General features: G+C 56.1%; 1 protein-coding gene across 1 annotated transcript in view; it reads right to left on the bottom strand.

The window, feature by feature from the left end:
• The window catches only part of ADCY3 (adenylate cyclase 3), a 57,464-nt gene that overhangs the window by 1,497 nt on the left and 35,410 nt on the right, over positions 1-20,557 (bottom strand). Inside the window, exons 3-21 of the mRNA XM_054569004.1 lie at positions 17,670-17,800; positions 17,028-17,139; positions 16,763-16,890; positions 15,580-15,738; positions 14,661-14,838; positions 12,685-12,813; positions 10,972-11,114; positions 10,652-10,813; positions 8,860-8,947; positions 7,928-8,044; positions 5,790-6,049; positions 5,450-5,515; positions 5,223-5,225; positions 4,167-4,248; positions 3,198-3,356; positions 2,543-2,689; positions 1,862-1,981; positions 892-1,015; positions 106-230 (exon numbers count right to left, since the gene is read on the bottom strand). Coding sequence (XP_054424979.1) covers positions 106-230; positions 892-1,015; positions 1,862-1,981; positions 2,543-2,689; positions 3,198-3,356; positions 4,167-4,248; positions 5,223-5,225; positions 5,450-5,515; positions 5,790-6,049; positions 7,928-8,044; positions 8,860-8,947; positions 10,652-10,813; positions 10,972-11,114; positions 12,685-12,813; positions 14,661-14,838; positions 15,580-15,738; positions 16,763-16,890; positions 17,028-17,139; positions 17,670-17,800 — 2,433 coding nt within the window. The remainder of the gene's footprint in view (positions 1-105; positions 231-891; positions 1,016-1,861; positions 1,982-2,542; positions 2,690-3,197; positions 3,357-4,166; positions 4,249-5,222; positions 5,226-5,449; positions 5,516-5,789; positions 6,050-7,927; positions 8,045-8,859; positions 8,948-10,651; positions 10,814-10,971; positions 11,115-12,684; positions 12,814-14,660; positions 14,839-15,579; positions 15,739-16,762; positions 16,891-17,027; positions 17,140-17,669; positions 17,801-20,557) is intronic.

Raw genomic sequence — 20,557 nt, 5'->3', positions numbered from 1 at the left:
CAAACTCAGCAAGGAGGAGACAGTGGGTCGCAGAACATGCACTCTTTCCATTTTGTTCCCAGTCCCTGCATCTGAGCACATGTTCGGCCCTGTTGTTGGACAGACCTGGATGTTCCCCATGACCCCTGTGGACTCCATCCTGCTGGCGACGTTGACTGTATTGCCCCAGATGTCATAGTGTGGTTTTCGGGCTCCGATGACTCCAGCCAGGACCCCTCCTTTATTCATGCCTAGGGCAGAGGATAAAGTTCAGCCCAGCCACTTGCCAGCCTTCTCTTCGAAGCTACCAACTCCTCTCAGAATTCGCCACCTGACCCCTACCATAAAGCTCCCAGTTATGTAACATATTCCTCATTCGGCCTCTTTAAGTTATTGGAGGGCAGGATTCACGTCTCCTGTTTATGCTGCCTTTACCACATGCTTAGCAAATTGTCAGTGATACCCAATACACTGATTAGCTTAGTATAGAAGTTGCCAGTTCCTGACAGATCTGGTACTTGGCCTCCTGTGACCTCATCAGAAGTTAAAACCTCCCCACTCAAATTCCCATTAGCAGGTGGCTAATTCCTAACAGGCTGGACAGAGGTGAGCAAAGCCCTCAGTGGATGTAGAAGGTGCCTTAGAAAGGCAGGCAGCAAACTGACTTCCCAGCCAGACTCAGGAGGAAGCTGTCACTGTAAACCGTGGGAGAGGTGCAGCTAACCGTGACTCCGTCAGCCAGCTTTCAGGCTGCTCCTCTAGAAGAGCCTGGACTAAAGGTCCCCCATAAGGTCCCTCCAGCTCTATGAGCATACAACCTTCCCCCAACCTAAATGCACTGGGTCTTTCTAAGCCTCTCCTTCCTGCTGATTTGCTGAGTCCCCAGTATCAGAATGGAGCCTAGCACCTTACCTATGCGCAGCATGAAGTTGTTGAAGGACTGGTTGTTGATGTTTGTAAGCGTATCCTTCATGGCTAATGCAAAGTCAGCCAGATCGGCCAGGTGCTGCCAGCGCTCCTTGTCTGACTTCTCCTCCTGCGCCAGAGAGCAACCGCGAAGCATCAGGAGCCGGTCTGGCCCATAAGGACAGCAGCCTGCTCACCTTCCTTAACATTCTGGAGGTCAGTCCCTTCACTTGGTTGTTAAAGGTCTATTCACTTCTTTCCCCAAAGGAGTCAGCACCCTCTTTAGCACCCACTTGTCACCATGTGGTGGTGGTGGGAAAGACAAATCCTACCCAGCCCCCCTCTGCCTCCTGTCTGCTGTGACTCGCTCTGCTCAGGAGTCCTGTCTCATCACCTTGTCTGAACCTGGTCTTGAAGCTTCGGATAGTTGTCCTTATTTTGACTTCTCAGCTAGCTTATAAAAGCACTTGAGGCCTAGGCATGTTTCTTTGACCTCATCCATAGAATAGAGATGGCAGTTGTAAGATAAAATAGGATGATACTGTTTTAAGAACAGCCCTTGAGACCAGGGCCCCCGCAGGCCATTTCCTCTCCCTCTGGCAGGTGAATAGAGCTGGCGCCACGAGTCTAACTGAACAAAACCATCCCCCCAGTCTGGATGTTTCCACTGCCACATCGTGTAGGTGGTCCTGCCACCCAGTCCTCAGGAAAGTAGCCCAGGGAGCATGGCAGTTACACAGCAGCGTGTGCCAGACGCAGGCCACGGAGCAGTAGCGGGCTGCAGCACGTACACTGTCTTAGTAAACCCGCCGTGAAATGTGCATTGCTCGGTGCTGGTGCAAAGTACCTGTGTACAGCAGTGCTTAATGTCAGCTACTCTTGCAAGTTCTGGTTCCCCGCGTACTCAGCCTGGGCCACCTCTCTTGCCTCAGAGCAGAGCCCCATCTCCTCTCTAGCCACTTAGCTGGTTGGATACCTTGCTGGAGCTGGTGAAGCCATTGGTGTTGACATCTGGGGTGACTCCTGAAGCTGCCATATAGGTACTGCCAATGGTTTTGATCTTGGTGATGACCCGGAATTTTGGATTATCTAGAAGCTAAAGCCAGTATTAAGGAAAACTGTCAGCAATTGCAATGAGTAAGCCAACTAAATGACAGTCTGCCTGTTTACAATGACCCCCACAAAACATCAAGAGATGCTTTCGCATAGATGATTTATTCTGCCAGTTCTCTGCCACATGACCCTAGGCAAAATTCCTGAGCCTCAGTTTCTATAACCATAACATTATGATAAAACTGCCAATCTCTAGGGTGGTTGAACATGTATATAAAAGCATTTCCTTTGATGTACAAGTAACCTAGTGTTTCATGAGTCTGTATTTGGAGGTAGGGGGAATCCGAGGGACCTCCAGATCTTATTTTGGCCAGTCTTTACCTGTGAGCTTGTAGGTGATTTTCCAGGCTCCCATCTCACCACCCCTGCCCCTGACCCAGCATTTCTAGACGGTTCCAGAAGCCCATACGTTGTAGGGAGGGCTCATGGGAACACAGGGCCAGCTAGAAGAATGCCACTTAACGACTCTTGTAGCCTATTCTGAGATACCATTTGGAATGAGCTGGCTTTGTGGCAGGAGGAGGGAGGTGGGATGGACACTCACAGAGTCAAAATCTGAGATGATCTCATTGAGGAAGCGCAGACACTCTATGCCGCCATTATTGATGCTCTCCTCTGTGTAGAAGTCAGCAAAGTTGGGCAGGGAGGCAAACATGACTCCGATTTCATCGTAAGACTGGCTGTATAGCTCCTAAAAAGAGGCAGGGCCAAAGTGCTCAAAGAATCTCTTGACTAAATAATGTGCTACAGAAGAAATGTGCTTCCGACCCATGATCAGTCCCTCAGCTTTTTAGACACCCCCAGATTATCCCAACTTTGCATTATTAGAAAGGAGCTTTCACCACAACTTTGACTAAATAAAAAATGGCTTCCCTAGTCCCTGTAACAGCCCAGTCAATGTACGAGAGGGTACAGTGGAGTTGGGAAGTGAGGGATGAGACACATCCCTCTTAGAAGTGAGAAGAAGAAGAAGAAGAAGATGTGATCTTCTATTGAGAAGATCACAGTTGACAAATAGCTAAGCTGTAGCCCAGGCTTCGTCTGCTAAGATGGGACGTCACAGAGATCTGTGACTCACATAACTGTAGCAGGCCTTACTGTCATGCCATGAGAAGGCCTGGGTTCAGGGGCTCCCTGGCAGAAAGCCAGATGAAGACACAGCCTCTGGGTCCAGGCTGCAGCATGAGGCCACCTCTCACCTCATCTCTCTTCTTGGACCCCAGGAAATGGCGTGCCACATGTTCTGGCAACATGTTGGCGACCAAGGCCTCGTTCCAGCGTCGCATCTCATAGACACGTTCCTTCTGGTCATGGACCTCAATTTTCCACAGGAACAGTGTCCGCGCCAGTTTTTCCACCTGTAGACACAAGGTGTACACTCTTAAGTTGGCCATCTGATGGGAAGATGAAAAATGGGGACTTGAGGGGTTCTGCATGGAGAAACGGGGAGGAAGATGGCTACACAGCAAGGGAAAGAAGACCCAGAAATTCTGATCCACCTAACTAAAAAGGCCACCCCGTGCTGACAGCAGAGCTCAAAGGGGCCTTCTGGGTGTGTGGAGCTTCCTGGGACCTAACTGTTGCTACAGGTCTGGCCTGTGGGTGGTGGGGATCCCCCAGCCAGGGGAGGAGAGTCCCCTTTCTAGCAGGCCCCATCTGGCCAAGTGGCTTGGGAAGGCTGTAGTTCCCCTGACAGACCACTGGGTGGCACTTGAGCTAATGTGGAGCAGTAAATTCCTTGCATGGATACTTCCTGGTCTCCTCCCCCCCCTTTTTTTTTTAACCATTAACCAAAAAACATCAGCTGCTTGTCCTTCTCTTCTAGCTCTGTGGTCAGTGTGTTAGTGACTCCCAGAGCCGGAGTGAGGGAGGATCCATGAGCTCCTGGCCTGGAGAACAGATTTTATCCAGGCTTTGATTCCCCTCCCCCATGCTTCCTTCAGCATCCTGGAGGTCAGAAGGAAAAGGTCAAGAACTGTTTTGCCTGTATCGCTGAGGGAAAAAACAGAAAATGGAGGTGGTGGTGGCTTGACAGGGTCACATGCTATATTGGGTAAAGGAAACCAGCATTCCTTAGGATTTTGGGTTCTCAGATCCTGGTCCTACTAACTCAGGTAGCCCTGATAGGTTGTGAGCAAAGTAGGAGAGGAGGGTGTACAGGCACTCACGTGGCGGGAGAAGTAGTAGAAGCTCAGCATCATGATGAAGATCATCGCTGTCATTGAGTACTTAGAAGGCACCAGGGGCAGCCTGTGGGGCAGAGAGCAATTCTACTGAAAGAGCACCCATGCTGCCCTCTTATACAGGGTGTTTTATTCCAACTGGGTTGTGCTCTTCCCGTCACCTCAGGCCCCAGAAACCTCCCAGCTGCTTAAAAGCCTTTACATTAAATCCAGGTTCTCACTGAGCAGCAAAGTTTTCTTACATCACACCTTCATATTTTTGTGTGGAGCTATAGTTTATTATTTTCATCATTTTATACTATTCTATTATATGAATATACCACAGTTTAGATACCCATCCACTATTTATATACTTTGGATCCTTCTCATTTGTTTTGGATGTTTGTGTACTTGGCTATTACGAATCCTTGTCTATATATCCTGGCACATACCTATGTACGTAGATCTCTTTAAGGTGTATATACAGCAGTGGAATTGCTGGGTCATGGGTCTATTTTAAATAACTCCAAGTGGTCATACCAATTTATACTCTGATCAAGAGTGTATGAGTTACCACTGTACTTAGCATTATCAGACTTAATTCTCGCCAAACTGGTACGTGTGTAATGGTCTTTCGTTGTCTTAATTTGGACTTGCCGATTACTTAAATGCTTTTCATTTATTAGTAGCTATTTAGAGTTCTTCTTTTGTGACAGATCTATTAATAGTCTTCTACCCATCTTCTATTAAGTAATTTTTTGTTAAAACTTGATTCTAGTCAAGTCACTGAATCATAAACTTCTAAAATTTTAGAGCTATAAGGGACCTTGGAGAGCTTCCAGTCCACTCTCTTCTTTAAGGGTTAAAGCTGGGACTCGGGGAAGCTGGGCCGCCTGCAGCTCCAGGAGAAGCGCTGCAGCAGACAAAGCTTCCAGGTCTTCTGGGTCCCAGGCGGCATCCTCTCATGTTTCTGCTGGCTGTCCCGCCTGCCAGCTAAATGCAGCACCAGCCGTTTGACTCCACTGCCCCCTCATTCCAGCCTCTTCAGCCCACCCTCCAAACAGACTGCTCCTGCTCTCCAGGCTTTGCTCTGACTCGGGGTGGCCGGGGCCACACCGTATCGCTCTGCCTTTGCCCCAGCCCTCCTACAGAAGCACATCCTGGCTTCTCTACTTGACATCCCGTGCCATGTGCCTTGGTGAGATCATGGAGCTCTGGCCTGTGGCACTGCCTGTCTCTAGAGGAAAGGGGCTGAAAATGCAGACCAGGAGGGAAAGCAGCCACCTTACCTGTCGGTGCCATTGAACCCAGGGGTGGAGAGGATCTGCATCTTCTCTAAGGCGACCATAGGAAAGCTGTTGGGCAGATAATAGCACACTCGGGCCCTATCCAGGTACAAGAGGCCAGTGCCCGGCCATACACTGAGGCAACCCAGATCTCCCGCTCATCAGGACAGGAAGATCTATCCCAGGTTCACGGCCATTCAGTGGCACATCTGTGAGGAGCTGTGAACTCCGATTCCCATATAAGCCCCTGGATGAGCCCTAGAGACACATGACTTCTGAAGTGGGGGGCCGGGGGGTCAGGGAAAGGAAGAAAATCCAGATTCCCAAACAAGTTTCATCTTACTCATGTTCCTGGAAACGTCTGCGGTCATATTCATCAAAGATGGGGCGCCAGGCGTAGATGTTGATGATGGCCACCGCGCCCGTGACGAGCAGCATGAGTGTGAGCTTGACCATGTGGCTGACCTGCACTAGCATGATGGTGGCGATGAGGGACAGCACAGCGACATAGTTGTAATACTTGGGGTTCTCCATGCAGCCGTCCTCCGTCTCCGTCCCTGCCGTGCCGTTGTTGGGTCCCATGTAGTACTGGAGGCAGCTCAGCTGGAGGTCAGGACCGTGGCGAGAACACAGGGTCAAGGGAACAGAGGACACTGGTCAGAGAAGGCTGTTGGGGCAGCGTATGCTCAGCTGCCATTTCTCATGGCTCCCTCAGAAACACCGAGAAGAATGGGAAGATTTACTAAGGAATAGTAATACAAATGTTAGCCATTCCTCCTAAGAACTGTACCTTTTGATGTTCACAAAAATTCCCTGAGTATTTTTAGTATCACCATCATCATTGAGAAAACTCAGGCCATACTGGCCCAAAGTAGCACAGTTAGCAAGGGGTGAAGGCAGAGCTAAGTGTCCAGTCTTTAGGTTTCAAAGCCAATATGCTCTTGCCCACCTCACACTGTTAAAGAGGGACTGTCGGGGCAGCCAGTCAGCCAGGCCTCACAGCTCCACTGAGGGCGGCCAGTCTGCCGTTTCTGGAGTTGTCCGCTGGTCCCAGTGATGGGCAGGGGCAGGCAGGAGAAAGTGCATCCGTAAACAATGAACCCGGCACCCACGGGAGCGTGGCAGGCTCTGGGGAAGTTCTCAGCATGGGATTCTAGCATGTGAAGAGTCTTCCCGACTCCCAGGCTTTCACCCTTCACTAGTGACAGGGTCTCCAGGTCTCCTGCACGGTGTCCGTGACCTGTTGAACAGCGGTCCCCAGGTCTGGGCACCAGCCCTCAGGTGTGTTCTGACACGCCGGGGGCGTGGGGCTTTGCCTCCTTGCACTGTGGCGCGTGCAGCCCAGGGGCGCCTGAGGTTCCGGAGCTCCCAGTCCCATCCCAGTGGGATTCGTGATCAGTGGGCCCATGGCTGCGCCCCCTATGCTGCTGCCACAGCACGTCTCCGCGCCGGGTTCTTTCCTGCCTTAGGTTGTTAAAGAAAACAAAGCAAATAACCTAACAGCATTGTATTTGAGAAAAGTAGGGCTTTTAAAAAAGAGTGTCTGCAGTACATACTACCAGAGCAGGCAGGAGCTGCGAGGACTGACAGGAGACATGGACGACGGCTTCTGGCACGCAGTGCTCTGTAAGTGACCGGTGGCTCTGAACCAACAGATCTCGGCTTCCAGCTGCTTTCCCTCCTCCCCGAGAAAGCATCTGGCCACCCCCTCCTGGGACCCCAGTGTCTCCATAAACACAGGACAGCAGAGAAGAGGAATCTGTCTGCCTCCAGCCACTGAGGCTCTGTGCAGTTGCTTTCCCCAGTGACCCAGCCCTAGGCTGGCCCCACCAGGATGGATGGAGGCCACACAAGAGCGCTCCTGCAGGGGAAGAGGTTTGCCCCCCTTGGTGCTGAGGGATGATGACCCCCCCCCCCAAACCCCTGCCGCCCCTTAGGGAATTCTGCTTGCGCATACTGTGCCCCAGGGCGAGTAGGGAGATGTGAAGGAAGAAAACACAGGACTGGGAGATAGACCTGCTTCAATTCTTGACTCGCTTACTGGCTGTGTGACTAAAAACAAGTGAATTAACCTCTGTGAACACTGGTTCTTCATATGAAACTACAGCTAATAATACTGGCCTCCTGGGATTGTTACAGGCTAAGTGATGAATGGAAACTGTGGTTGAAAAGTAGAAATAAATAAAACAAGATTAAGTGAGTCAGAGGATGTAGAGCACCTAGCACAGGACCTGGCCGTGACACTGGGTTCCTGAACCCTGGGAAAGAGGAGCTGGGGAAACCAGTCCGCCTCAGAGGTTTCCTGGGGAGAAGACCTCCCGTTTGGCTGGAATGGCTGGTTTAGGAACATAATGCCGGCCCAAACCTGGAGGAACCTCATGGTGGAGGAACGGCTGGCCAAGCTGCCCATGCCAGCCAGTATGGGAGCCATTTTCTACCAAAAGCGGGAGTGTCCCTTCCACGAGGACAGCGGGCACTCACCATGTCCACAACATTTGCCATAACCAGAATGAAGATGGCTAACATGGCCCAGGTGTTCCTGGCCCAGCGTGTCCGGTCAATCCAAGTTGAGAAGGCCACAAGCTTCTTAGGAAAGGCCTAAAAGGAATGGAGTTTCGGGGCCATGAGCCTTTTCCTCTGTAAAGTCATGCTCCCATACTTCCCAGGAACCTAAAACATAGCGTCCTGCGTGTCTGCTGACCACAGCTGACAGTGCGGCAGAGCTGAGAAGGGCACACAGGAATCCAGGCGCGCTCACCCCTACGTGACATATTTATAACACATCACAGCTCCCAGGTAGCAGAACGCTTTCCACAGAGGACCCAGGGACCAGCCAGCAGCAGCCTGCTCCTTATCGCCAAGTGCCATGGCCAACACGGAAGAATTCTCAGGGCCAGCCGCCTCTGCCTGGCTCTTCCTGCCTTTCCCTAGTCAGTGCACCTAAATCTCCCATTACCTGGCAAGCCACCTGCCAGATTAATTCTCCTAAAACACTACTTTTGCCTTGTCTTCCAATCAAAAACTCTGTATGGCACCCCAGTGCTGATAGAAGTCAGTCCTAATCTGCTGCTGGCATTCCAAGGTCCTTTGCAGTCGAGGCCAACCTTCCTGCGGGGCCTCCACTGCTCTTCCCCTCCTACACAGGCTCCCGTTTCTCCGGACTCACACACCCATGCGTGCTCCACCATCAGAGCCCTCCAGAGCCCAGCCCCAGTGGGTGCTCAGCCGATGTCAACGAATGACTGAATGTGGAATGAATGAATGGATGGATCGTCCTGGACCACCCTGACAGATGCTCTGTAATGTGTTTGTAGGGATCCGAGAGAATGCCTAACTCCATCAATACCCAGTGTTACAGGGAGGGACACACCCTTCTGGAGGGCTTCTAAGCGAAAAGAAAAAGTGCTTCTTACCTGGGGAAAGATGGCAGCCAGGGAGCAGATCGTCAAGACCAGAAGCAGAAGCTCCCCCACCACAAAGGTCACATAGTTTGTCATCAGCCTATAACAGGGAGAAGGCAGTCAGGGAGAGGACCCAAAGGAGCAGTGAGATTGGGTGAAGGGCTAGCAGAACACGGGGAAGGAGAGACACAGCAGGCCCTGGATGGAAGGCACAAGCCTGTCCCCAGAAAGTTCTTTGTGACATTAAGGGCCTGAGGGCTGTGTGTGGGGCCTGGGAGGAGGCAACCCTCTGGAGCTGTGGCTGTTGGTCAGGACGTTTCCCAGAGAAGGGCGCACTCACAGATGCCCAGGCAGAGCCCCATCAACACCTGGAAAGGGCTTTGTAGGGAGGAACGTGCTGCCCTGTTGCTACAACAGAAGGTTGGAGCACACAGCAGCTCCCTGCACTGCTGAGCACCGCTCGGTTACCCTCTTAGTGCTGCACAGAGCTTCACAGTTGACAAGGTCCTTTCCACATCCACCTCATCTTGTGGACTCCAAGAAACTCACTGTCCCCAAATCCCGCATTCTCACACACTTCCCATGTGGTTTCACTGCATTCAGTGTTCTTGCCAAGAGCCCTGGAAACTTCCACGTTGCTAATCCAGTGTCTGATCCTTGGTCACCTCTTACGCCTCCTTCAGGTCTTCCCTGAAGTGCCACCCTGTCAGTGAGGCCTGCTCCGAGCATCCCATATAAAAATGCAAACCAACCAAAATCTATCTCACCACCAGCACCCCCATCTCTCTTCCTCACCTGACTTTTATCTGTTACACTCATCCCTGTCTGCATACACATTTTGATTACTTGTTTATCTTCCCCTTCTAGAATGTAAGTTCCACTAGAGCAGGGATTTTTGTACATGGCCTTCACTGCTCCATCCCTAGATCTTAGCTCTGGACACAAAGTAGACAGGAAATATCTGTGAAGTGAATGAGTGAATTTGATCCACACAACAACCCTCAGAGTTAGCTAAGGCAGATGCTGTTACCCTCAGGTTACCATCATCAGCTCTGGCTTTGCAGATGAGTAAACTGATGCTCCAGGAACCCTTAGCGACATGCCTACAGTCATACAAGAAATACAACAGTAAAGTGTGTCCAGAACCTGGGACCATGGGAGTCCAAGGCTCTTGGACATTCCCCAAACGAACGACAGGGCTCCTTTCCGATGGGAAATCCCTGAGCAGGGGCGAGCTGCTGATTGGCTCAGGCAGGGAGGGAAGGAAGGAGGGAGCTGTCCTCCTGTTGGGCATCAGCAGTTAAGGCAGGGACTCCACGACACCCTCTTGCCCCAGGGACTTGCTGCTGTGTCAGAGCTACCACTCTGTGCCCTGAGCCTAAAATCAGCCTTTACTGAGATGAGCCCAGGAAGGGAACCAGATCGTCCTTGTGACTGAAGCTGAGGAGTGTCCCCAGCCCCTGTCTCCTTATCCCAGAACCACTCGGGCCCAGCTAGCCGAGGTCTCCAACCCCCTGGATCCTCTGCCCCTCGGCCTTCTCAGCCGGGTCTGATCCCCATTTTGATGCTGGTACTACTCCATACCCCCAGGGAGCAGAGAGAAGGGTGGGGGTCCTGGGCAGAGCCCTCCACACTCCCTGGGTCTGAGGGCAGCTGCGAGTTCCAGCGGGGGGCGAGGAACAGACAAGGTCTGCCCCACACCAGGCTGCGGCTGAGGTGCCCACACCCCTCCTGCCCCCGGCCTAGGAAGCTCATTGGCCCTCGCCTCCCCGGCCTCTGCCCTGCAGTGCCCCCAGGCCCGCACCAGGGGTCGATGAGTATCTCCACCAGGGCTGCACAGAGCAGGACCACGCAGGAGCAGCTGAAGGCGGCCCCGCTCTGCTTTTCCTTCTCCACCGAGTAGCGGGTTTCCATCTCGGGGTCCATGAAGCGCATGGAGAGGAGGAAGGTGTTTCTCTTCTTCACTCTGCAGTGGAAACAAGCCCCGTGACACAGAGATGCCACACCCGCCTCGGCCTGTCAGGAAGGGGCCAGAGTCAAGCCGCAACCTCCCGAACCCCGAGCCAGGGCCCAACAAGGCACGCGCTGTGGGGCGCAGGCCAGGCCGTGTGCAGGGCTACTTACACCTGGGCGGACTCCCGCTCGAGCAGGGCCTCGTTGAGGAGCTGGTTGAGCTCGTGCTCATCCTCGGAGGCGTCCACCACGCGGTCGGCCAGGTCCTGAAGGCGCAGCCTCCGGCGCGGGTTGGGGAACGAGGGGTTGCCGGCCTACGGGGCAGCACACGTGCAAGGGCAGTAGAGTTAGGGGCGCAGGTGGAACGGAGCTGGGGAAAAGGGGGCTGTGGGTGTCACACTCTCGAGGACTGGCCTTTGGCTCTAGAAACCATTTTCCAGGAAGTCTTCCCAGTGTGCCCATCCAGCGCCCTCCCCCGAGCTTGGGTCTGGACCCAGAGTCACAGTGCTCGCTGGTTTCCCTGGGACACCAGGTCCCAGGCCCTGTGGCCCCTAACAGAAACCCTGCGGCGGTCCCCCCACTCCCGGCAGCATTGCAGGGGAGCAGGAGACCCGGGATTTGAGACAACTGCTGGTCAACGCAGTCCTGGCACATCTGCTGAGGATGGGGTGTCACAGCCACACACATCAGCAACCACGGGGACCTCAGTGACCCCCAACTCTAGGGCTTCTGGGTCATTTGGGGGAGGGAGTAATGGGAGAGAAGAATGTCCTTGTCCCCAGTGGGGCTGTGGGGCCGGGATACCCTCTGCCATTTTTATTCCCAGCCACAAAGGAAAAGCATTAACTCCAAAAACATGAATCCAGAGTGCGATTGCCCGGCCATTGTTCCAGACAAACATGGAGACCGGGCACATCAGAGTTGTCTGCATGGACCCCGCGTGCACCTGGGAGCCAGAGCCGAGGTTCCCGGCCTTACGCTCAAGGCCACTGGTGGCCAGTTTGACCCCGTGTAATTCACGCTGCCCCAGCCCCAATTTTCTTCTCTGTAAAATGAAGCGGATGGTCTGTCCCATCACCAAGGACCTCTGTCCCTGAGGCCCATCCTGTTGTGGGGACACGAAAAATCACAGGCTGCTGAAAGTCTGCATCCTTGTTAGAGAGTTACACTGAATCTGTATTTCCACTTTCCATCAAGAAAATCACAGCAGGGAACAGTGACTGAATATTGTGGGGCCAAGAAAAACCCCGTTCCTCACAGCCCTGTCCCCCTTCTCATTCACCAGCACCTGATCTCGAGGGACCAGGGTCAGCTCCATCCCCTCACAGCGACACATGCCTTGCTCCTCACCAGCTCACAGCCGCAACCCCTGTCCCCCCCGTCCCCCAGGCAGACTCTGGTCTCTGAGCAGTTCCCCAGTCAGAGACTCCACTCAGGACGCTGAATAACGGCCCGATCCTGGATGTGCTCCCAGCCAGACCCTGTTCTTGGGGACACGGCACATTAATTCCTTTAGAAATCCCCCACGCGGGCGTGCGACCTGTGGCGTCCAGACCTAGCCAGAGAAGGGAGCTCGGCCAGAAGCCTCGCTTCCGAAACAGTCCTGGGTCCTGTAGGAGCGTCCGTGGATGTCCTCACAGTCCTCCTACCTACAGGGTCTGGAAGGCAAGGCCTCAGAGGCAAGCATGTCCTCTGACGTTACACCCCCTGACCCCAGGAGACACGGGGCTGGGGTTTGGGAAGGTGACCTGCCAGGGTTACACTGCCAAATAGGAGCAGAGCCCGGGGCAGGGGCAGCGCTCCCGCTCTGAGCACAGGACTCTCCCCGCAGCACCGTCTGCCCCTCGCCGCCCCCCACATCCTGGCCCTCCGCCCCGCACGCACCTGGGCCTCTTGCTCCTCGGGCCCCTCCGACGCGGAGCCGCTGATGTGGACACTGCCATCGGGCTCCTTGGTCTCGATGAGGGCGGGGGAGCTGGGCTTCGAGGAAGGTGGCGCTCCGTTCGGCAGGGCCTGCGGTGGGAAGTGGCGGCCGTCTAGAGGGCCAGCAGACACTGCCCGCCGCCCGTCCCCCGCATCCTGTGATTCGTCTGCTCTCAGTCTGGAATCTCCTCACTAGATACAGCTTAGGAGCCTCATAGGCTTAGAAGTTTCACTACTCAATTTTTCCTCTAGAACATTACATTTTAAATGCTATAATCTCCCAGTATTAATTTCTACTATTAAAATGTGTCTGAGTATTCCCATTCCTATTCCCACAGCAGTATTTTTCCTTGACAGAGTAAGTGAAACACGATCTCACAGGGAAATCATGCACTCATTCATTTAATAAGTATTAACTAAGTACCTACTATGTGACAGGAACTGATCTAACTCCTGGGGACACAGACAATATGTCCTGACCTCGAGAGCTCACATTCTAGTGAGGGAAGGCAGACGACAGCAAAATCCCTCAGTGCCGCTGTCACCATATGTAAGGAGAGAGAGGGAAAGTGCGGGCTGGGGAAGTGTCTCCGCGAGGGTGACCCTTCAGTGAAGGCCTGAGGAACCAATCGTGCAGCTGTCCGGGGACAGGGGTTCCAGGCAGAGGGAGCAGCTGGGGCAAAGGCCCTGGAACAGGCGCGCCTGGAGGGCCTGGAGTGAGTGACAGGGCACAGTGCGGTGACAGCCTGACTCGAGCGGGTCTCCCTGACCTGTTGGGCTTGCGCTGTTCCTGAGTGAGATGGGAGACCAGAGCAGGGTTCTGAGCAGGGGAGGGACGGGGTCCCACTTGACATTTTAGTGGGATCACTTTGCTGTGCAGAGAAAGAAGACGGGGTAGGGGGCAAAGATGGCAGCAGGGCGGCAGTGGGGATGCCAGCACAGGAGCCCCACGCGAGAGGACAGCAGCCGGACAGAGGCAGAGCTGCAGGCGGTGGGAAGGTCGGGGTTCAAGCTCTGTCTTGCAACAATTCCCACAGCATCACTTCTGACGCCGGGGAGGCAGAGCGGGCCAGGCAGCCTGTGACCCTGGCCTCCCCGGAGTCCCCGCGCGCTGGAGACCTCCCCAGCGACACGGAGCTCAGGGCGTGAGCTCGCGGCAGTCGCCGTCGTGGCAGGCTGTCTCCGCCCCCTCGCCCAGTGCTGGAGCCCCAGTCACCTCCCCACCTGTACGGACATTCCCTCAGAGGGACAGGCCACAGTGTGGGCAGACGAATGTCACATGACAACGGGCGCCTTCCTCTCATAACAAAGCTCCTAGAAATCAGGGGAGCGGGGCGCTCAAAGGGTAGAGATGAGTGTGCCCTTCTCAGAAGGAAACCGCCTGGCAAACAACCGCAGTAAAGGTGTCCAGCTTTACTCATAATGAAAGACAGGGGATTAAAACGGTGAGATACTATGGCTTCCTCTTTCAGGAAGATGTGAATGAAGATAAAAAGCAAGCGGAGAGCGGGGGAAGGCGGGAGGGTGGCGGAGGGGCGGGGGAGGAGGCAGCAGGGCGCCTCCGCTCGGACCAGTCCCGCCCCAGCGCCCCCTGCGCCCGCCCTCGGCCCGGTGCTCTCTCCCGTGGTGCCCACATCCGTCTCATGGCTTCCACTGCTTCCTCCGTGCAGGGGGCCCTTACCCAACCCGGCCACTGCCCGGGCGCCACGGACGCACTTCCAGTGCCAGGACACAGTGCCGGCACCATATTTTCCACCTGCCGTGAAGGACAGGCACCATCTGCCCCTCTGAAAGGAGGCTACCTCTGGTCACCTGCTCAGTGGGTGGGACTCAAGAGTCACTGCGATGCCAACCTGCACCTCACAGCTCACCCTGGAGCCCTGCCGGCGCCTCTGCAACCTCCCCATCCCCCAGTCCGGGGGCGGCCGGGGACTCACCGAGCCGTTGAGGCCGTTTTGGGTGGCAGTTTTCTTCACCTCTGGCTTGGACGCGATGACGAGGTAGGTCTCGATGCCCTTCTCCTCTAGGTAATCGCAGCGGCTGCCGCCGTCGCCAGGCTCCACGTCGAACTCTCCTTTCAGGCAGTCCATGGTGCTCTGGGAGATGTGCACGCGCCTGCGTGGCAGCCAGAGACACCCTCAGCAGGGGCCGTCGGCGGGGCCACGCTGCTGCTCGGGCCATGTCTCAGGGTGCGAGGGGTGAGGGCCACCGGGAACGGAGACAAGGACATCCTGTGTGGGCAGGGTAGCCCCTGTCCCTCCACTCCGAGCCTCAGTGTAAGACAGAGAATAAAATCTTGTCTTCACAGGCTGCTGACGGTATCGAATGAGAAAAGGAAATTTCGAGGTCTGCTCTGAACTCTGAAGTCGTAAGGTCCGATTGTCACGCACTGTGCAGGACCCTTAGTTGCAATGACTACTTGTAGGGAGCAACGAGCCCTTTTCTGGGGAGTCACCACTCAGGGAGAGACTTGTGACTGCTCTTGAGGGGAGCTCCCTGACTCGGCGGGGAAGGTTCCACCACACCCCTAGCCTGTCCTCCCCGAGGGCAGGCCCGGGCCTGGCCAGTTCTGTAACAGAGCTAAGGCGTGCGGGTGTGCCGAGTACAAACTGCCGCCTCCCCGCCTGCTGCTGATCATCGCTAGTAACAGGGGCCTCTGGGGAGGCCGGCCGTGCTGCTTGATGACGTCAGAGCCCGGGCAGCCCCGCAAGTGGGTAGAGGGGGAGAGAGGACAGACGGCTGCCGCGGTCCCTCCTCTAAGGCCCTGTGTCCCTTGTCCAGGCTGCAGCCCTGAGGGGTGAACGGGGTGTCCCCTCGCTCCACCCTCACGGCTGCCCACTGGGAGGGAACACTCACCCGGGGATGCCACCAGCCTCCATCTTGTTGGCCACAGTGACATCAGTAGACCACACGTCATACTGCCAACGCTTCTGGCCCAGGACGCCCCCCAGCACAGTGCCTGTGTGCACACCCACACGCATGTCCACCCCGGTCTTCGTCTTCTCCCGCACATACCTGCCAGGCACACAGAGAGGAGGAGGGGTCGGGGCACGCCCGCCGCAGGGAGCCGGCCCCAGCCCCGCAGGAGGCCCACACAGGCTTTCTTCCCCTCGGGCCAAGGGGGCCGCTGGGTGTGCCCGGCTCTCTCCCCGCCTTCGCGCTGAGCACGCCAGGCGACTGCCCAGCCTCCTCCCCTGAGAGGCCTCCAGTGGCTCTCCTCTGATCGCCCCTTTATTCATGCAGGTGACATTCCAGCGAGCGCCCAGGTTGTGCCAGGCGCTGCATGTGCCGAGGGGCACCACTCCCTGCTGGATCGCTCCAGGCGGAGACAGATGACCTTCTGCGCTCGGCCTGATGGTGATGCGATGAGCAGGGATGCATCTCTAATCCTGAACGGCCGCCCCTGGGGGCAGTGGCATTCGCTTCCAGGCCAGTGCCGGCCAAGGGGAAGGAGTGGGCAGAGCTCACAGCCCCGCGGCTCCTGGGGCCGGAGGCCGGAGCCCGGGCGGGGAGCTCGGGGCCAGGGCCGCAGCCTGTCTCTATCACCTTGTATGTCTGGGGACCTCAGGAGTCACTTCACTGTCGTACACTGGGCTTTCTAGTCTGGGAGATGGGCATGGCGATCCCTGAGCCAGCCTGCTGCAGAGGGTCATGGTGGGAAAACACTGAGAGAAGCGGCGGGCACCGCCTGGGGAGGAACGGCCAACAGAGAGGGTGCGGGGTGTGAATGCACTACAACTACAACTCCCAGGAGGGAAGAAGTGTGGACTGCAGCTGGGAGAGCGCCTCTCGGAGGCTGTGGGCGCGTATTGGTCCCCTCAGCTGTCAGGAAGGGATGCACAACCCAGCTTCCCTGAGCTGGGGACCGAGCGACCTGCCAACCAAACCTGCACCCCCGGTAGCATGGCTACACCCCCGTGACACACTCAAACAGATCCCCCCGAGGGGCTGGGGGTCTGAGCCACCACAACAGACCCCACAGAAGGCCCGCTCCTCCCATGGGGCCAGGCGTCCCCCCTCGCAGCAGCGCCGCACTCACGAGATGGCCTCCACCATGGCGAGCCCCATGAGGATGGAGCAGACAGCGTGGTCCTCCCGGTAGTCGGGCAGGCCGCAGATGCAGTAGTAGCAGTCGCCCAGGATCTTAATCCGCAGCTGGTGGTATTTCTGAAAGGGCAGGGCACGGGCTGTGATCTCAGCTCCCCCTCAGGAGGGAAGGTGGCACAGAAAGCAGAGGAGGGACAGGCAAGGTGCGGGGGTGGGGGGCGTCCCCGGGGGCCGGGCACAGCCGCGAGGGCACTCACGGCTGCCAGCTTGTCAAAGCGGGCGAAGAGCTCGTTGAGTAGCTTCACGAGCTCCTGGGCGCTGCAGGTCGAAGACAGCTGGGTGAAGCCCACGATGTCCGCGAAGAGGATGCTGCGGGGGGCGGCGGGGGCGGGGTGGCCGTGGTGAACTCGGGCCACACCCGACGGCACCGTGGGCCCTGCTCCCAGCCCTCGGCAGCCAAGAGCATGGAGGAAGCAATTCTTGCTCAAGTCCCAGGGCAGCCAGGCCCTGGCACTTTGAGGGTGGACTTGGGGCTCTGGCATTTAGCTTATCCTTGCTGACTCCCCTCTACGGGGCCCCCTCCCCTGCGCTGCCTCACTCCTGCCCCAGGAGGAAGGCATGCTCCTGGCAGGAGCATGGCTCTGAGCCCTAGTGCTGGCCCCGAACATCTGCACGACCTCGTAGATGTCACTTCCCAGCTCTGGGTGACGCTGGTGCAGTGATGGGGCTAGACCGCACATCCCTTCCCCGAAGCCCATCAGCAAGGCCGCTCTGCAATGGGGCTCACACTGTGGGGACAGCCTTGCTCCTAGTTCCAGGGGAAGACCCTCAAATCTTCAATGCTAGGCTGACCCCCCAGAGCCCCATGCGGTCCTGCCCGGGGCCCAAGCCCGGCGCACCTGACATTCTCGTGGCGGTACATGTACATGGTGTTGAACTGCTGCTGGTCCTTCTGGCTCTCATCCTTCTTCATGTCCTTCAGCATCTCGTCAGCCACGTGCTTGGGCAGGATGGAAAGCATAAGGTTCTCCTGCGGCAGGCAGAGGTGGAGGACAGGGTTAGCGGGCAACGCAGGAACGGACCTGTGGTCTTCCAGGGGCAGATTCAGATACTCCCGGGGGAAAACACGCTGATCCTGGCAGCAGGCGTCAGCCCAGGGCAGCTGCCCCGCTCACAGAGGCTGCAGCGCGCAGGCCCTGACCTGGGCAGCAGCCGGCGCCCGGGAAGGCAGCTCCCTGCACTGAGCAGGCTCCAGGCTGTGCCACAAGCGCCTTCACGAATGCAGACGGGAGCCAGGAGCCGGGGATCTTGGTTCTGTGCCTCCGGGCGTCCTCCAGGCCACAGTACGCACGACAGGTCCTGTGTGGACCTGCCCCGCTCGCCCCGAGGGCAGGGCCCGGGGCAAGAAAGCCCAGGTGTGGAGGCCCTACTCCTTTCCTCTGGGTGGGCAGCCAACAGGTCCCCAAGGATCTGGTGTTGGACCCAGGCCCTCGGCCCCCCACTGGCCAGAGGGCAGCCCCTCCCCAAGCCCCCAGGATGATGTGCAGAACACAGCCCCCACCTGCTCACCACTGCACCACAGAGGGCTTCCCGCCTCCCACCTCTGCTGTCCTGGAGAAAGTCAGTCCCCTCTCTTGCCGGGAGTCACGGGGTGATAAGGAGGCATGCACACTGGTGATCGCCGGGCTGGCCCAAGAGTCCAGGTGGTTTTGTCCATAAAATAAAAGACACACTTTTCATGTTCACCAATAACTTTATTGATTTGGACATTCTAAGTATGTCGGCTCTCTCCCAGGTGGTTGAACATTGATTGTTCTCAGTTAATGTCTCGATGTGATCGCTATGAACTTCAACTGGTCTTCCTGACCATGGAGCATCAGCCAATGAGAAATCTCCAGCACAAAACTTCACAAGCCACTTCTGACATGTTTGATCAGTCACAGCGCCTTCTCCGTACATTGCACAAATCCTTTTTTGTGTTTCAGTTGCATTTTTACCTTCCTTGAAATACTAAAGCATAATACACTGAAAATGTTGCACATTTTCTTCCATCTTCAATATTAAAATGGCTACACAAAAATTCACCAATTTGGTAAGTTTTTTAATGCATGCTGATATAACAGCTGTCATGATACAATCTAACAAAATTGTTTCAAATGAAGTTAAAGACGACTAAGCACTACTAGGGCCATCTTACAGAAAATCCAAACGAACTTTTTGGCCAACCGAACACTACCATTCTGCCATTTCCACAGCAACGTCCACTATTAGAAACCTCTCGAATGGCATCATTACAGGTCAGGAATGAGTGTGTCCTACCTTGGTTCCACCTGAGCCCAGGAAGTGGCAGCCAGGTCTCCCAGGACCCTGCAGGTGGGCAGAGGGCATGCAGGGAACTAGGGGACCCCCGCCCTGTGTGGCGAGGGGAGTCTGACAGGGGTCTGAGGACCTCTCCCAGGGTCCAACCAAAGCGGGCGCGGAGCACAAAGCTCTTAGCTTGGGAGGAGGATGAACCCGCGGGAGGATGGATCTTCAAAGCCGGAGGCCGGGCCCTGCCAGCCCTCACGGGCGGCCTCGGGGCAGGGCTGCTGGGGTCCCCAGGGGAAAGGGCGGCGTGGCAGCAGTGAGCACGGTGGCTGGGGCAGGAACCCCGGTCAAGTCCTATGAGGCGTTCCGTGCCCTGGCCACAGTCCTGATTTCCCGGAAAACAGGCCAGGGCCTCTCAGGGCGGCCCACGCAGCCTCCTCCCAGCAGGCCCCAGGCCTGGAGACTGTACGCTAAGGCAGGACAAAGGTGGCAGCCACGACATCAGAGCAGCGCTGAAGCCCAGGACACGGGCTTACATACGTGTCCTTGGAGGAAGACGGAGGCCGGGATCCCGGCGCACTTGTCCGGTGGGTCCCGCAGGGGTTGCAGGGCCAGGGAGTGGAGCTGCCAGGGGAGCCAGAGCTCCTGAGGAGCCCAGTGCTGGGTGATGTGCCCTGGTCCCTGTGGCACTGAGGCAGAGCCTGCTTGTCCCAAAATAGCAGCCGCTATATGTTCTGGGAGTCCTGAGAATGTTCCAAGCCTCTGGCCCATTAATGACTCTTCTGGGAATTTATCCAACAAAAATAATCCAAAAGAAATAAAAAGATACATGTGGAAGAGGAGTTTCATGGCAGCATCACTTGCGTGTGTGGAAAAAACTGCAAGTGGCCCAAGGGCCCAGCAAATGGTTAATTACATTGTGACGCTTCCTTTGGATGGAAGATTATGCAACCTTGACCTTCACTGACCTGAGCCTCGGAGACAGGATGGAATTCAGAGGAGTAAACGTAATAATCTCTGCTTGAGTCCCGAAAATCAACTACACGAGAACAGACTGGGAGAGGCATAGTGTATCAAGACTGGGAATAAAACAGCCTAATAGCCATTTAAGATGCTAGTAGATTTTACACAAATTCACAGCATAAAGTGGCACCTCAGCAAGCAAGCCCCTTGGTCTGTGACGGATGTTAAGGGTCTTGAACAAGGAGGTGGTAGACCTGCTGGCCGCTCCCGCCAAGGAGAAGGATTGCCTAGGCCTTCGTCAGGCTCTGGCCACACGGTGCAGCCCGAGGCCGGGCCACTGAGGTCGGCTGAGGGGCTGGGAATCGGCCCGCGGAAGAGCCTGTGCTGAAGCATCGCAGGAAAGTCTTCAAGGCCAAGGGCAGCAGTTGCACGGAACAGGCGTGAGCCTTGCCCTGGAGGCCCCGCCAGAGAAGGCTGCTGGGGAACAGGCTGTTGATTGGTGGGGGGGGGGGGGGCA

This window comes from Pteronotus mesoamericanus, unplaced genomic scaffold, assembly GCF_021234165.1.
Source record: "Pteronotus mesoamericanus isolate MK-2021 breed Mesoamerican mustached bat unplaced genomic scaffold, CSHL_Meso_final contig_101, whole genome shotgun sequence".
In the NCBI taxonomy this organism is placed as follows: domain Eukaryota; kingdom Metazoa; phylum Chordata; class Mammalia; order Chiroptera; family Mormoopidae; genus Pteronotus; species Pteronotus mesoamericanus.
This window is presented reverse-complemented; position numbering and strand designations above follow the sequence as displayed.